General features: G+C 36.4%; 1 protein-coding gene across 1 annotated transcript; it reads left to right on the forward strand.

Moving 5' to 3' along the window:
* Positions 1 to 615: 615 nt before the first annotated feature.
* Positions 616 to 9,576, forward strand: LOC132563748 (tumor necrosis factor alpha-induced protein 3-like). The gene is made up of 6 exons (XM_060228497.1): positions 616 to 790; positions 2,242 to 2,563; positions 3,374 to 3,591; positions 4,039 to 6,115; positions 6,370 to 6,480; positions 6,952 to 9,576. The coding sequence occupies exons 2-6, from the start codon at positions 2,281 to 2,283 to the stop codon at positions 7,644 to 7,646; spliced, it is 3,384 nt and encodes a 1,127-aa protein (XP_060084480.1). The 5' UTR covers positions 616 to 790; positions 2,242 to 2,280; the 3' UTR covers positions 7,647 to 9,576.
* The last annotated feature ends 7,398 nt before the right edge of the window (positions 9,577 to 16,974 follow it).

Below are 16,974 nucleotides of genomic sequence, written 5' to 3' on the forward strand. Positions count from 1 at the left end.
AAAATTGACTATTTGTATTTTTCAGGGGTTCAGAACTTGTACGCCGCACTCAATCGTGTTTTTTTTCTCGATTTTTTGCAAGTTATTATACGGTTCGATTTTTTGAAAAATCGAAACAATATTTGCATAAATCTGATTGTAAATACATACGTTCTATAGTGAATAGAAACATATAGTGGGTCGTTTGTGTACACTTTATCCCCGGACAGGGCCCCGTGGCAGGGGAAATCACTATCTTCTGTTACGGCACTGTACCTGGGGATCGAGAGTAGACAAACGACACGCGACCATTATAAACGGATGATTAGATGCGAATTGTGCCTATGTCCTCGATAGACATTCAGAATGTCATATATTTAAACATTTAATTAGATTTATGTATTGTTTTATTCTCGAGATATTAATTATTTCTTAATTTCCTGGTACGTGTATTGAGGTCGGGGCCAGGAGCGGCGTACGCATTTCACCACCATCTACAAAGGAACAATTTAAACTTCCGTTTATGTACATTCTATAAGGTTTTTAATTTATATGATTGGATTATATCATATCAGAATCAAGCATCAGCAAAATAACATATTGCTGCTTAATTTTACTAATTCAAGTAAATATTTAGTCGATATGTATCAGTTCTTATACTTGAATAGCAATTAAAATAAAAATTTCTGACATATCACATGCATGAGTGGTTGGGGATTTTCAACGGCGGAGTGAAAAGGGGATTCCCCAATATGTTTCCTGTTTAACAGCTGCCAACAACCAAATACTTTTGAACATTTTCTTTACCATCGTAAGTATTATTGTATCATTCAAGATACGTATGCGTTTTGGTGTTAAAATACTATGGTACTATATAGTACATTCGTGATGAAGGTAAATTAATACAAAACGCTGTGAAAATGAATCACAAACCGAAAGTGATTATTCCGAGATTGGGTGTAAAACATATGTGCGTCGTATAGGGTGATGATGTACCCTCTTTGTGTATGACGTGTGTCGTGTGTGCTTTCTTATCACTTTAAAAATAAACATTACGTGCCTTGCTTACAATATAACATCGAATCTATCCAATTCTTAATATGTATGTGGTTATCATAGAAAGTGTTGGTGCATTGTTTTCTCATTTTTTTATTCAGTTTGGTATAATTATAGTTGTTTTAGCGATATACGTGCATGTACACGCACACAAATATATCCAGGCAATGAATGTACATATTTCACAATTCACTTAAATAGACTTTAGTAAAGATTAATTGAGATCAGGGTGAGTTGGACGTCTGGTTTACACATCTAAAACATCTGTTTAACGTATTTGAAAAAATACAAACTTCAATCAAGGTACTGTACATATTCTTCATGAATAAATTAGTAACTTTGAAACAGAAACACTGAATCATGAAGAATGAAAATATTGATAAATGCTTGAAGTAGTCTTATAGTGTTTTCTGAACACTGTTTAACTTTGAGCTGATGTTCAAATTTGGAGAATATTTGTAATTTCATGTGATAGTTCAAACGATAGTATACTGAAAAAAAATTAATTATGAATGAAAAATAGAAAGTGCTCCTCTCTGTGATGTTACAATGTATTTAAGTGGCATACATATACATGATTGCTCATTGAAATCCTATCCGTAAGTCCATATCTTCCAAAGACAGACTTAGCATATGATATGACTGCATTTGATGAGAGATTTGATATCTGGATCAATTTTACATAACTAGAATTCAAATAGAATTTCCATTTGAATGACATTTGATGAGCCTCTCATATGCTGTTAAGTGGTATAGGTACCACAGTTAAATGAACGTCAAGGAAACCTCACCTTAAAATGACCTGATTGGTTGTTGAAGAGACAATAACCCCAGTGAACAAACAATGCAAGCTTTTAACCTTAAAAGTAGGGTTTATGTGCATGCATGGCCAAATCACAACACCATTTCTTCAAGTATTTCTGTGAGAAAAGAGTAAATATTGCTTATTTAGTTACCTGTAGTTAGTTCTGTTACTATGTGATAATGTGGAGCAAATATGAATATGCACATGTATATGGTAATTTAAAATATTAAAAATATGGATGTCAGAACCTACATATTGTACCAGTTTAATGTGAACGTGTGGGGAAAAAGAAAATGATTTTGATGTACAACGTGTATGTATCCAATGATCCTTTTTAAAGAGAAAATAATGGGATTTTTTTGTATGTGTTTGTCTTACAAATGTCTTTCTGTATATTTCAGCAGATAAATGTAGTATGGTAAAAACCAAATAACTTGGACATGGATAGACCAGTTGTTTTGTTCAGGAAAAAGTTTGCTGAAACTTCTCCTCGCCTCGTCAAAGTACTACGAGATCGTATCAGAAAAGATGTGCAATATACATCATTTCGACATTTTCACAAGTTCACTGTTTGCTTGCCAGCACTCTATTTGTTCCAAGATGACTTTAAGCAACAGTACATCATCAGTGTTTGTGACCTGGATATGAAAAATGATCTCAAAACAGCAAAGGTTATCAATTGGTGTGATGGAGTGAAAAACCTTTACCCATTATCAACAACAGGTAATAGAGTAAGGAGGGCGTTAACGGTTTATAATTGGTAGTTACATGTATTTATTAGTGTCAATAGCTGTGTACAGTGTCTACTTGGCAATAGGTACAACAACATATACTACTGTTACGTAGAATCACTAACAAATGACATTTCATAATCCTGTTATAAACCCACCCCTACATCATTATCTAGTAATAAACCCAACCCTACATCATTATCCTGTTATAAACCCACCCCTACATCATTATCTAGTAATAAACCCACCCCTACATCATTATCCTGTTATAAACCCACCCCTACATCATTATCCTGTTATAAACCCACCCCTACATCATTATCCTGTTATAAACCCACCCCTACATCATTATCCTGTTATAAACCCACCCCTACATCATTATCTAGTAATAAACCAACCCCTACATCATTATCCTGTTATAAACCCACCCCTACATCATTATCCTGTTATAAACCCACCCCTACATCATTATCCTGTTATAAACCCACCCCTACATCATTATCCTGTTATAAACCCACCCCTAAATCATTATCTTGTAATAAGTCCAACTCCTACATTCAGCTAAATAATTATAAAACCAGATTTAATTACTCTGTTACTTGTTGAACATTTTTCTTCCATGAAGAACATTACACTCGAAGTAAAAAAATTCAAAATACATGATTTGATTCTTCTAAAGTAGAGTCTAGTGACAGTATGATATGTACATGTAAATCTGTACTGTAGTTTAAATACTATTTACATATAGTATGTATGACAGATCAGCAACAGTGAAGAAACTGATTCCAACGTGTATTTCCAGGTGATGGTAACTGTCTGTTACATGCTGTGTCTCAGGCACTGTGGGGGATTGAGGACAACGAGCTGTTTTTGCGAACTCTGCTATATTTGACATTGTCAGATGGAGATGCATCATTGTCTAATGGAATGTCAAGTAGCATCCAACAGAGATGGAAATTTGTTCAGGATGAACTCAAGAAGCAACACCCAAGAGAGTTCAACTATGATGTCACCTCTCTGGTAAGATCAGTTTTGGTGTATTTCTGTACAGAATTCATGTGACTTATGGTAAAACACTTATATGTATACACAATGTATATGTAGGTAATAAAATGTAAATTTCTTATCTCTTATTTTATCCTACCCCACCTGTTGATGTCTATATAGTTATGCACTAGTTCTTATAATTGTTTTAAGAGAATGTTCGTCCTTTTTCCCACTTTGGCATTTCTAATATTTCCATATCACTACACAAAAACAAAAATGTAATGAAAAAAACCCACTCTAAAATGAGGCAATGTACGAAGTATGTGAATAACTAACATGAATTGGCACACTTGCCTACTTCAACACGACACTTAAATGCCTCAAATTAATTTTTATTTTGTAAAATGCCCAACAAATATTAGTCCTGTTATTTTGAAACCTTTAATGACTATTTTTTACTAACTTCATTTTTTTTGACAGGATGTTACTTTAGAATGGAGCAATGTTGTCCAGGCAGCCAGTGATATTTTGGTGCCAGGAAAAAATCCAACAGGGACACCTTACCCAACACTGGAGGCAGTTCACATATTTACGCTAGCAAATCTTCTCAAAAGACCCATAATAGTGTTAGCAGAAAAGACAACAAGATCTGTGTATGGAAACAGTATGCAGGAAAACAGTCTGTATGGGTTATATTTACCACTAGAAATAAAACACTCAGATGCTTGTAAGACACCAGTCATACTCGGATACAGCTTTAACCACTTTGCACCTCTGGTCACACAGGCCAATAGCCCTGATGGTGAGGGATCTAGTCAGAGTATTCTCCCTTTAGTCATGGCAGATTATACTCCTCTTCCTGTAAGGTTTTTGTTGAGAGACGAAGAGTATATAGCTGGTGACTTGATGAAAAAGTACATGCATGTGAAAAATATTCCAGTAGTTTCTTCTGATTCAATCAACACCATTCCAGGAGTCGTACTACATCATCAGTCCATACATGATGAACTGGACATCGTAAGTGTACACAGACGTGAATGTGAACAGATATTTTTGAACTGGGGTGTTCCTAATTTACAGACTACTGTTGGTGGCAAGATGGTGGTTGGTGCTTGTCAAACGGTTCCAACCTCTACCACAAAGGTAGTCATTCCCAGCGTACCTCATGGAAGACTTGATCCAGTACAGAGAACAAATCCACTCATATCTACCCCCAATGGAATGGATTTACCACCATGTGTTACTTCTGGGTGTACAATGTTTGGGTCACCAGAAACAGGAAATATGTGCTCCACTTGTTTCAGGAAATATACCATGGAGTTTAATAAGAGAGAATCACAAAGGAATGGTTGGAATGTACCCAGTGAACCATCTGCTCCCCCATTGTCGATCCATGGACAGGAGAGTTATACAGACCTCTCAGTCATGGGGGTCAACTGCTGTAATCCTAATTGTGGCAACAGGTGTTCGGAACACACATACCCCTACTGTCATGCTTGTAAACCCCAGCCACAGGGATCACAACCTGGACAACCAATGCCAGAAGCTGGAGCTGCAACTCCATTAAACACTGCTGTCATGGAAACGAAGTGTAGGAATCCAAAATGTAATAATTTTTCTGCTGTTGCAAAGCCTTTTTGTCACGAATGTGAAGACTTCTTCATGCAAAAGACAGCATTAATTACACAACTTCAGTCACAGCCCCATATTTCAACTACTTCAAACAGTAACATTTTGTCACCTGGACAAGATGAACTTTCTGGTACATCTGCAACACCTGCTAGACAGAGAGCAGAACCTGTAGTACCAACACAAGGAGCTGGAGCTGAAGGCATAGATGAAAACAGCTTATTTGGAGAAGGAGATCCTATTCCTCCTAGTAAAGAACTTGGCAAGCTTGATATTGCACCATCTGCTTTGTCTGTAGAGGAATTTGAAGAAGTCAACTCTCTTTCAAGTAATTTTGTCTTCAGCCCTGGTCCTTCATCACAGACTCATGTGATTAATCATTTCAAAACTCAAAAGTCCACTTCTACAGGTACACCTTCTCCACAGGAATCTGGCCAACGTCCTTCTTACCCTGAAGCAAGTGGTCACAAATTTGCATCTTTAAAGACATCAGGGAGTTCATATGCTGTCATTACAGAAGAAGCACAAAGCCAGGAAGAGCAAGCTAATCTACATCGAGGTGAGAGGCAGTCACCAGGATCACCAGAACAATTGAAACAACTCTGCTCCACACCAGGATGCAGTGGTGTTAGAATAGCTAACAATTTTGGATATTGCCTTGATTGCTGGACTAGATGTGCAAGGAGTGTTGAAGTGCCAGCAGCCGTGACTACTGAATCAACAGAAGAGTCAGCAGCACCCAAATTTAACACATCAGAGATAAATTCCATGAACCCAATTGTTACTACATCTAAAGACAAACGGGATTGTGCTTCTCCTTTGTGTAGCAAAAAGGTATACCCACCCAACAAACTATGTGATGACTGCATTGAAGTCCTGCGTCAGGGACAAACTAGATCACTTGAGGAACAAACCTCACCACGCCATGGTAAGCATACAAAATCAGGAAGTGACCACATGGATTCACTTTACCAAAACATGAAGATAGATTTGCTCTTTGTTCATTTTTTGAAAATTAAAACAATTTGTAGCTGAAAGTTTGTTTAGCACTAACTTTAGATGTAGAGTTTTGATCAGGAACTTATACAACCAATAATCTTTGACTTCGGATAATAATCAGATTTTTTTCTCCTTGTTTTTGTCCATGGAACTCTAACACTTTTGTGGTTTCTTTTATTTCAGAAAGGAAAACTAAGAGCTACTCGCCATCTAGACCAAAGTGTAGGAAAAAAAATTGTGATTTTCATGGTAGTAGCAAAACAGATGGATATTGTTCGCAGTGCTACAAAGAAGGTAATTTAATCTAGCAACATTCTCCCTTATTAAGGACATGACTGATGACATGTTCACTAAAGGTCATAGTAGATACAATATTCTAAAGCATAATGGATTATAGCTTTTCAAATGTAGAGAAAGGACAATTAAAGTCATTGTTCTAAAATACATAGTGAAAGCATGAGGTGAGCAAAACTAAATGTACCTCAAAAAATATGACTGATGTATCAGGCTTTTTACGAATAGAGGAAATGCAAATGATTATGCAATAGTAAAAGAAGCCCTTAAAGTATGGCTGGTTAAAGGTATTTGAAGTGTAAAGAAACTACAAATAAATCATTGGTAGTGCGTTAATTTATCTAGTATTGAATAATGTAAATGAACATTAGATATGTTGGTCATCTTAAGGGAAATTGTTATTTTTTTGTTTATTTTTTTGTGTTAATTAAATTCATAATCATTTAGAACATATACAATTATTTTTTTCAGTTAAAAGGATTTCAGCTGAAGCAAACTTCAAACAAACACCTACTTTATCAAACTTGCCCATGCATGACAGGATAAAGGCACCTCCAAGTACTTGCATCAATCCACTGATAAATCAAGGTGCAGTTGGATATACCCCTGTGGTGGCTCAAGCTGGAGGAAACTACAAAGTTCCTTCTCAGTCACAGTTATGTTTGGAACCTGGCTGTGACAAGTATGGAGACGAGAATATGTACTTCAGATGTACAGAACACTACCTGAAGGCCATGTCTGCCTTCCAGCCCCAGCCCCCTCCTTCCAACAGATACAGCTCGAGAGAGATGATGAATTACAACCTAGCAGAGAAGCAGCCGCCAACACACACCATCCTTGGACAACTAACTCCTCATCCAAGTCCTGTACAAGGCCCCCCAAATGGAGGCATGATGAACAATCTTTCAAGGCCTCCAACCAATAATTATGTGAACCCCTCCCCTCTCCCTGTGGCTTCACAAAATGCTAAATTTCACTCAGCTATGTCTACTGTCGAAAATAACATGAAGAGCCATGTACTTTGTAAGAGAACTGGATGTGAAAATATTGGAAGTGGACTGAGGAGGGGCTACTGTAGCGAGTGCTACCCCTACACTCTACAGAGAAGGGGCCCAAAGCAGGACCTTCCTGCTGATGATCCACGTATGAACTATGGCTGTTGCTGAAATTTTAAGGATTTCTGTGGACATTTATTGTATCACATGAAACATTGATTTGTACTTTTAAAAGAACAAAAAAAAAAAAGATTCTTTCGTGGTTTGAGCCCTATTGAATATTTTAACAACTCTTGTTGTTGTCATAGGGATGACAATGAAAACACTTGTTTTTGAAATTATGGTACTGTTTGTTTGGTTTTGATATCGTTAATTAAAGCTTTTAGTACATAATAAATTTAATTTGTACTTTGTCTAATAGACGGAATAATAGTGATGTGATATCTTGATGCTGTGATTTTTGTCTCTATATATTTCATTTTTGTTTTATTGTAAAGTTTTTTGTCAGTTTGCCAGACATATGATGGATATTTATCCTTTAGGTATGCTTTTCTGCAGAGATGTTCATTGTGTTGTATTAAAGATTATTGCTGAGGAGACTATATATGGATCTTGACAAATCAATTCTGAATTCCCAAATTCTGGACAAATCATCTGGGATTTATGAATGGTGGACAAATCATTTGAGATTTGTAAATGATGGACAAATCATTTGGGATTTGTGAATGGTGGACTAATCATTTGGGATTTGTAAATGGTGGACAAATCGTCTGGGATTTATGAAAACTGGACATATGATTTTACATTAAAATTGTACAAGTAATGTTTCAGGATATGCTGATACCTTATAAAATATTAGATATCTGAAGTACTTGACAAATCAATGAAGATTTGTAAATATGAACAAATCATTAAAGATTTCATATTACTTTTTGAACATCTCAGATTCCTAATAAACTTGATAACAATAGAAGGATTCGCAAATACTAAACAAATATTTTGTACTACTGTTTCCATACCATGTAAGCACTCATGTGCTCTGTAATTGTCCATGTACTGTATGTAGTAATGCTATTTAGGAACTGCTTCTGAGAGCACTTTCAGCTGGTACATTTACCCAGGAAATGACAAAATGAATACAACATGTACATATGTATGTATGTATTTTTGGTACATTAAGCTAGCCTAAATATTAATTATAAAGTGTAAATATATATGTATATAATAAAACATGTTACTCGGCATGTTTAAATATTTAATATGTGGGTTATGTAATTGTAAAAATAATTTGCAAATATTGGGAGATGCATACAAGGTAACAACAGCAAAAACAGTGCGATATTGTGAGGTGATACACAAAATGTATATATATGTATGTATGTCATGTATTTAGAATGACAGACTGGATGGCATGCTGTACCTCCAACAGATGCCCTCTCATGTAGTGAAGATTTACATGGAGAAAAGACAAAAGCACCATTTTGACATGGACTATTTAAATACAATCAACATACACACATGAATTTGTATATATATATGATAATTATTTAAGGGTGTTGAAAACAACTTTGGTGTTGTAACATCATTTAACATTAAACATGACTGTGTCCTGTTGATGATCTCCTATATAATAGAAAAAGAAGATAATAAATGATACCTGCCACCATCAGAATGTACAGTCAATGTTGAAGTTGACGACTTCAAATTACCCAAGTTTTGGTGTACTTGTATAAATGTATATATAACAGGACGATGTGATGGAATCTACTATTTCATTCTTGAATCAGTATAGTTTTTTTTTTGCCTTTTATTGGTATTGTGATATGTGCCTGTAAATACAGATGTATATATTGTTATAGCATTACACGCTTTTTTGTGGGTCATACATTTGTATTGTGGACTTAATAATTTTGTGAATATTATTGTGACACTGATGAAAGTGATTAATATGTACAACCGTTGTAACTGGTATATATATATATATATGAATGATAGGTATTTACAGCCTTTGTAACTGGTATATGTTTTATAAGTGTATACTTGTAATTACCAGTTTTACATAATTAAGATTTTTGTTAATATATCTTATTCTGTCTTTAAAAACCACATACAATAAAATGTATAGTGAATGTGATGGCTTGTGTCCTTTAATAACCTCTTGTTTATCTTTTTACACCCAATTTTCTTTGAAAAGTATAATAAATCAGAAATTAATTTGATGTTTATCCTCAAAATATCATGAAATTTAATCGTTTGATATCACATGTGCAAACTGTACAGGATGAAAATAAGCTCTGTAGAACTATTTTAACGAAAGAACCATGTTTAAGATACCAACAAAACTAAATATCAACGAGATGCAAGATGCAAGCACATGTTTTATAAAAAGAAATATTGGAAAATTTACAAAGACAAAACATATCACAGCTGTATTTGCTGTGCAAGTATAAAGGTGTTTAAACATAAAGTAGTACAGAAAGCTACATTTGCTAGAGTAAGAATAGTGAATACATTCATAAAAGCACAAAGTAGGCTAGAAATGTTGCATTTATAACCTCTGTGCTACATTCAGCATAGGATGGAATTAAAAGGCAGGAATGCATGATATACATACAAGAGAAAATGTATTTGCCAATATATTGGAAAAATTCATAATAAATGCTAAAAGAGCATACAATTAAGGAAAACACAATACAGAGAAACCTGAACAAAAGTGTTGGACAAGTAGTGGTATAGATAAAGCTATAAAATGGACCGTAAGACATTTATCAGCAAAAATAATGTAATCAAAGTCGTTGGTATGTCGAGTATTTATGGTATGTAGCATTTCGTTCACTCGAGATAGGGTTTTTAATGTTACAAAGAACAGGAGCTGTAGTTTTTGTAACGCCACTAATCAATATGCAAAATGACTTTTCTGAAATACATGGATATTTACATCGTAATTTATCACAAATTATTACTAGATATACATTGGTTTGTTAACTGAAAAAAATCCCAAGAAATCCAAACGAAATCAAAATTTTACAAAAAACATGTTTAACTACTTATTATGCGTTCTAAAATTCGTGTTTCTCCCATGGAGAAATTGGATTTGTTAGTAAAATGGTTAGGTCAAGAATCGTCGAAACATGCTATTAATATTAGGTCATCTGATATTGGCAAACCAGTAGGTGGTGTAAGGAAAATATGGGAAAGGCTCGATGAAAGATTCGGCTCCCCAGAAATGGTGTAATCAACGCTTAAAAGAAAACTTCAAGCATTCCCAAAACTTGGAAATAAAGACTATAAGAAACTTTATGACCTCAGCGACATATTAATGGAAAAATCGTCTGCTATGCAGCATCACTTCTCAGCTACTTTAACTCTTCAACTGGGGTTAATCCAATAGTACAGAAGCTGACCTATCATCTACAAGGGAAACAGACTCATAAAGCAACTAGGTACATGAAGTTACACAGTGTGGCCTATCTTCCATTCTCTGTGTTTTGTGATTTTGTGTAGGAAATGAGCTCTATGCTTGATAAACCAGCCTCATGTCGAGGACACATCCAACCAGAGACAACACAAGCAATGTCGCAAAGGTCTTCAGCAACAGTAGCAGTGTGAAATCTCCTTACATTAGATCATGCAAACTGAGGTTGGAGGTTCGAAACCAGAAAAGTCGAAGGACACCGAAAGTGAAAGGATACAAACGTCCATTTCACAATACTGATAGAAACTTACTGTACTTGTGTCGCAGCTTCAAATGAAAGCCTTTAAATGTGAGAAAAAGGTTTATCAGAGACAAGGGTTTGTGCTGTAAATGTTGAGACTTCTGAACACCACGCCAAACTCTGTAAAGTGAATGTGAGATGTAACCTGTGTGGTTGTAGAAGCCATCCAACAGTCTTACATGCGCATGGCGGGGAGGTAAAGGAGAACGGCATGAACGATACAGGAAGTCAGAAGGTGCAAGAAATTAAATCTGCATGTTCAAAGGTTTGCAGGGAAGTCAAGTCACTTGGGAAGTCATGTACGTTGGTAACTCTTATAGAAGTACACCCAAAGGATAATACGAAAAAAGACTATAAAAGTATGCTTTGATAGACGATCAAAGTAACAAGTCTCTAGCAGCACCAGAATTTTTTGACAACTTTAACGAAGAAAAAAATATACAGAAGTACATTACTCCTTTTCATCTTGTGTAGGAGTGATTGAAACATCTGGTCGTAGGACGCTGAAGGAGTCATCATCAAACACATTGGTGGTAGATCATCGATTGAATTACAATGTCTAACAGAATGCAGTCAGATACCTAACGTCAGAGAGGAAATCCCTACACCGTAAAGAATCATCCTCATTTTCTAGGCATTTCTACGGAGATAACCAGTCACAGAAACTTACCTGAAGTCCATCAGGTACTGGAGCAGAGGATTGGTCCGAGAGGCTCAACGTACGCTCAGAAGTTTCATCTTGGATCGGTTGTCGTCGGTTAGACATACCGTACATTGTCCGAAACTGATCAAAGAAAACTTTTGTTCTAAAGGATGCGAGACAATTCGTATTTCCTCACTATGGTAATCAGTTTACATTGAAAGACACTCTTTATTCCACAAACACCCAACATAATGAGATCAGCTCGTGCGTATTTCACCAAACTAAAGGTGATGCAATAAACATTCCTTGCACACAATGGAAGCAAAATTTAGTAATAACAGTAAAGACAATGGTATTGCCCCTCTTCCGTTTAAATAGAAACCGCCCTAAACTTCCATACAATGGGAATATTGCATTGATCAGGATTGAGGAGAGAAAAGGAACATTTCTTGACATTTATGAAGCGAATGTTTGACAACGGCCATGCGGAGCTAGCTCTTGTGACAGCTTCGAATGAGGAAAGTTGGTACTTTCATATTTCCGGAGTGTGTTAATCAAAGAAAAAGGATCATATTCGAGTGTTTTTTATTCGTCTGCTAAGTGTAACGGTCTTTCGTTAAATAGTGTTTTAGTATTCGGACCAGAACAGAAGCATCGCTATTTCTTGAAGTTTTTCTGGTTCAATGACAACAACCCGGACGAAGAACTGGTAGAAAACAGAGTGTACGTTCATGTGTTTGGGAAAAGCCCCTCCCTCGCGATTGCCACATACGGTCTCCGTAAAAGAAAATCGGAGGAAGTAGTCTACGGTTCAGATGTGGCTGAATTCGTTCACAAGGACTTCTATGTTGATGATGGGTTGACATCATTCCCAACTGCTTCAAGTGCTATAGATTTGATGCAACGATCACAGAAAGCATTAGCTGCCGGAGGAAATCTGCGCCTTCACAAGATTGCCTCTGATAGCAGAGAAGTCATGAACGCCTTTCCAAAAGAAGATTTAAACAAAAAAGGACCTCATAGATGTGGATAGAAGTCAAGGGGGTCTACCTTTACAACAGGGCTTAGGTTTGACCTGGAATTTGAACTCTGACATTTTCACCTTTGTTATCCATGATAATGTTTGGAGAGGCGTATTATCAACAATCAACAGTCTGTTTTACCATCTAGGGTTTATTTCACGGTAGGATACTGATGAGAGATATAATGTCAGACACTACTGACTGGAATGAACCACTAACGATCGAGTACAAAAAGAGTGGACAAAGTAGTGTCAATCGCTTAAACATTTGGAGGATTTCTTCGTCCCTCGTACATGTGTACCAGCTTTTCTAACAAGTACCCTGAGGCAGGAAGTGAACATTTTCTGTAATGCTTCAGAAATGACCATTTGTGCTGTGGCATACTTGAAGGCTGTGGATGTTAACGGAGATGTTCATGTGGGTTGCATCATCGGAATGTCCAAAATATTGTCTAAACTTGGACACACAATACCACGTCTGGAACTCTGTTCAGTGGTGATTGCTTGCAGAGCTAGCAGAAACTGTATCGGAACATTTAGAACAACAGATGAAGTTCCATTCTGACAATAAAGTATGTGGAAAATTCTGCGGTCAACTTAGCCAGATCAATGGAACTATGTGTCGACCAATGACAATCCAGCAGATTTAGGTACCAGGTCTGCCCTGACTCATTTGTTACAGAACAACGTATGGATTAAAGGCCCGGAATTGCTTTCCACCGACACATCAGGCACTGGTACAGGCATGGTGTTTGAGTTACAATCACCAGAGAATGATGCAGATATTCTCCTAGGTGTGGAAAGTCTAAAACTTTCAATTCAGCATAATTGGAGGCTTGGAATGGCTCGGTTCGATAAGTTATCGCACTGAGAAAGCTTAGTGTGGGCTGTCATGTTTCGAAAGGTTTTGCTCGAAGGCTTGCAGGCTCCAACAGTGGAACTGATATGCTTAATAACAAGGACACGGTTACATATTTATGAGTTTCTACTGAAATGCTGATTATCAGACAAGTGCAGCGGGAAGTTTTCAGCAAGGAAATTGAGTTTGTTTTTCGTGGATAAAGCTCTAAACAAGGACAGTCCTATCTTGAGTTTCAATCCATACATTGATTAGGAGGGTGTTTTACGGATTGGTGGACGTTTGGACAATTCTGATATTAGCTTACTTCAGAAACGACCTATTCAGATGCCCATCATATAGGTATATTGCTGATTCCAAGTCAAACAGAAGGGTCGTCACCTCACTGAAGGTGCCCTCGCAGCGCGGGAAACGTTTGGTGTCATCGGTCATTCATAAATATGTTAAATGTCGAAGACTTTGAGAAGGTCTGAGTTATCAGCAGATGTCCGAGTTACTCCGTGATCGTCTGGTTCCGAGACCACCATTTACATCTGTCGGTATTGACTGTTTTGGAAAATCTTTTGAAAGGTTACGTCACGTCCCACAAGAGGTGGACAAACCAACCCCAAGCGTTAGGTTGTACTATTTACTTGTCTGACAACAAGGGTTGTCCACATAGAGGAAATCGAAGAGACGACTTCGTCATCCGTTATCAACGCCTTATGTCGCTTCATAGCCATACGAGGAAAAGTGAAAGTGCACAGATCAAACAGAGGATTCCATTTCATTGAATCAGTAATGGATGATGGAGTGAAGAACTTTCTTTCCAACAACGATTCTGTTTGGAAATTCAATGTCTCACAGTCTCCCACATGGAAGGAGTGTGGGAACGCATGATTGGTGTAACAAGAAAGATCCTCGATGCTTTGTTGAGGGACCTACCAGGTGGTGGTCTCACCCACGAAGTTTTGACAACCTTTAAAGCGGACGTGTCGGCAGTAATGAATTCGCGACCTCTGGTACGTGTGTCGCCAGATCCAGACAACTCCTACCCGTTGAGTCCATCTGTTCTACTTACAAAAGTGATTCAATTGTTGAAATTCTGATTCAACGGATATCAAAAACATGTACAGAGGGAAAGGGTTCAAATATTGGCCGAAATGTTCTGGAGACGTTGGAAGTCAGAGATTTCGCAAAACCGTCGTGAGTGGATAACCCAACAAAGAAATTTTCATCCCGATGATGTGGTTCTCCTTAGGGACAAAAAAGTAGCAAAGACTTATTGGCCTCTTAGTGTGGTTACTTAGGTTATTCCCAGTGGCGATGGAAAAAAAATTCGCATGGCGTGTCGTAACCCAGAACGGTAAATCTACTATCTAAACGCGTCCGGTCAACGTAATGGTGGTGTTGATTCCTAACGATGGATAATTTTTAGTGATTTTACTAGCTTAGACTAAGTATACTCTTTATTAGTTTTCCCCCCGTGTAGATTTATTGTCATATGTTTGTATTTACATTCTCATTTCCTAATAGGTGATTCTTTGAGTTACCTTACCAGACGGGGAGTATGACGTTACAATCAGTACCGTCTATACAACTATCATAAGCAAGACATAGTTATTTCCCTTCGTGTAGTTAGGTCGCAGTACACAGTTTCTCGGTATGGTTCATCAGTTTACCCCATTATAAACGTTTTGATCAAAATTTCCTCTGTAAAGTTGAAGTGTTAAGTTGGAATTAGCAGTATTTTTGCATTGTTAGCATTTTTTCAGTAGGTAACCATGGCAATCACATGTCAGAAATCGGAGGAAATTTTTTCATTTACACAAATTTTATCTCTCTACTGTTAATGTAATTGTTATTTAGTATATAGATATATATGTAATATTGCATTTTTCATAACCAAATTGCTATACCTGTATACCTAAGACATAACCAATAATCACAAGAAAAATGCAAATTAACTGTTTCCTGCTACCTTAGTTTGTGGAACTCTTCTGATATAAGGTAGAAATTGTTGTTTTATTTTGCACTTTTAAGTTAGCATGCATGTAGCAGGCCATGTCAGTTACGAGCTGTTCGATTTGTGATACCATAATTCCTTTACGTACTCCAAAGAATTAAATGCTACGCATAAAACTGAGGCCATCTCCGGGTGGTAATGTGGTCACGCAAGGCTAAAACGTGCAATCATGCTCAGAGAGTTTCAAATCAATTATGTTTTTAAACACACATAACTATTATTTACACATTATATGGAGAGTTTCGCCTACGTGATATTGCACGGAATTAAAATGTTTAAACTCAGTCAGTGACGTGGTTGTACGCGCACAATATATATTTGAAAAATTTCGTTACTCATAAGACATATTTACTTTCAACACAAATACATACTTCGGATTAAACATTCCCGAAACATTTGTATATCAGAAGTTTTTGATCAGGAACTTTCTGACTTTATTTCATTATCTCATCAATTGTACTAGTCTTAGCCTTATAGCGAGCGTGATGTCATGTCTTAGTATAACAGACGGTAACGTCGTAAGTAAGCATGTTTATACATTTTTCATTCATCAGTGTTAACACAGCACAATGAAAACTTAAATCTAACATTTAAATACAAATGTTAAGCTCTTAAGTCATTCCTTTTGTACAACTAACGTCATGTCTTACAATCAGTTAGATTTTCGGCTTTTATCAGACTGAACATCTTTGCCAATCACAAACAGGTTTTTTGTTATCACAAATTGACGTAATGAATTATTAATGTTTTCATAGATGATGTCAAATTATAACTAGATTGAAACAAATTTCATACAAAAGGACGAATGAACAATTAAAAGTTATTATTATGTTAATTAAATTATACAACATTTTGTACAGTTATACATATGTCAGATGTTTAAAAATAATGAGACGAGCTTAATTTAATTATTGATATGTATAGACCATAAGTGAATTATGTATAGACCAGTGGTGAGAGGCATACTGTTATTGTTTGATCTACTACACGTGGTCAAAACAGAATTTGGATAATTCCACTGTCCCTTGAATTTCGAAATATCGAGTTTCGACGGTACATCCTAAACACATGGAAAATTGGATGGGATCAGATTTATTTTAGCAAACATGTACAAAACTTATAATCATCACATTTGTCCTAATACACCCGTCTCCTCTAGGCTATCAAAAATAAAACCTTCTACGATACCTTTAAGAAAATCTCACATGAAATGGCAATAAGATGTACTATATAAACATGGTGTATACACTTGATG

This window comes from Ylistrum balloti, unplaced genomic scaffold (genome assembly GCF_031769215.1).
Source record: "Ylistrum balloti isolate Yb309-2 unplaced genomic scaffold, AGI_CSIRO_Ybal_v1 Utg371844, whole genome shotgun sequence".
NCBI lineage: Eukaryota > Metazoa > Mollusca > Bivalvia > Pectinida > Pectinidae > Ylistrum > Ylistrum balloti.

Excerpts from the sequence above, each read along its gene's own strand:
- LOC132563748 (XM_060228497.1), top strand. The coding sequence starts at position 2,281 with ATGGATAGACCAGTTGTTTTGTTCAGGAAAAAGTTTGCTGAAACTTCT. Across the intron at positions 3,592-4,038 it reads ACTATGATGTCACCTCTCTG|GATGTTACTTTAGAATGGAG; the intron begins GTAAGATCAGTT and ends TTTTTTTGACAG. Across the intron at positions 6,481-6,951 it reads TTCGCAGTGCTACAAAGAAG|TTAAAAGGATTTCAGCTGAA; the intron begins GTAATTTAATCT and ends TATTTTTTTCAG.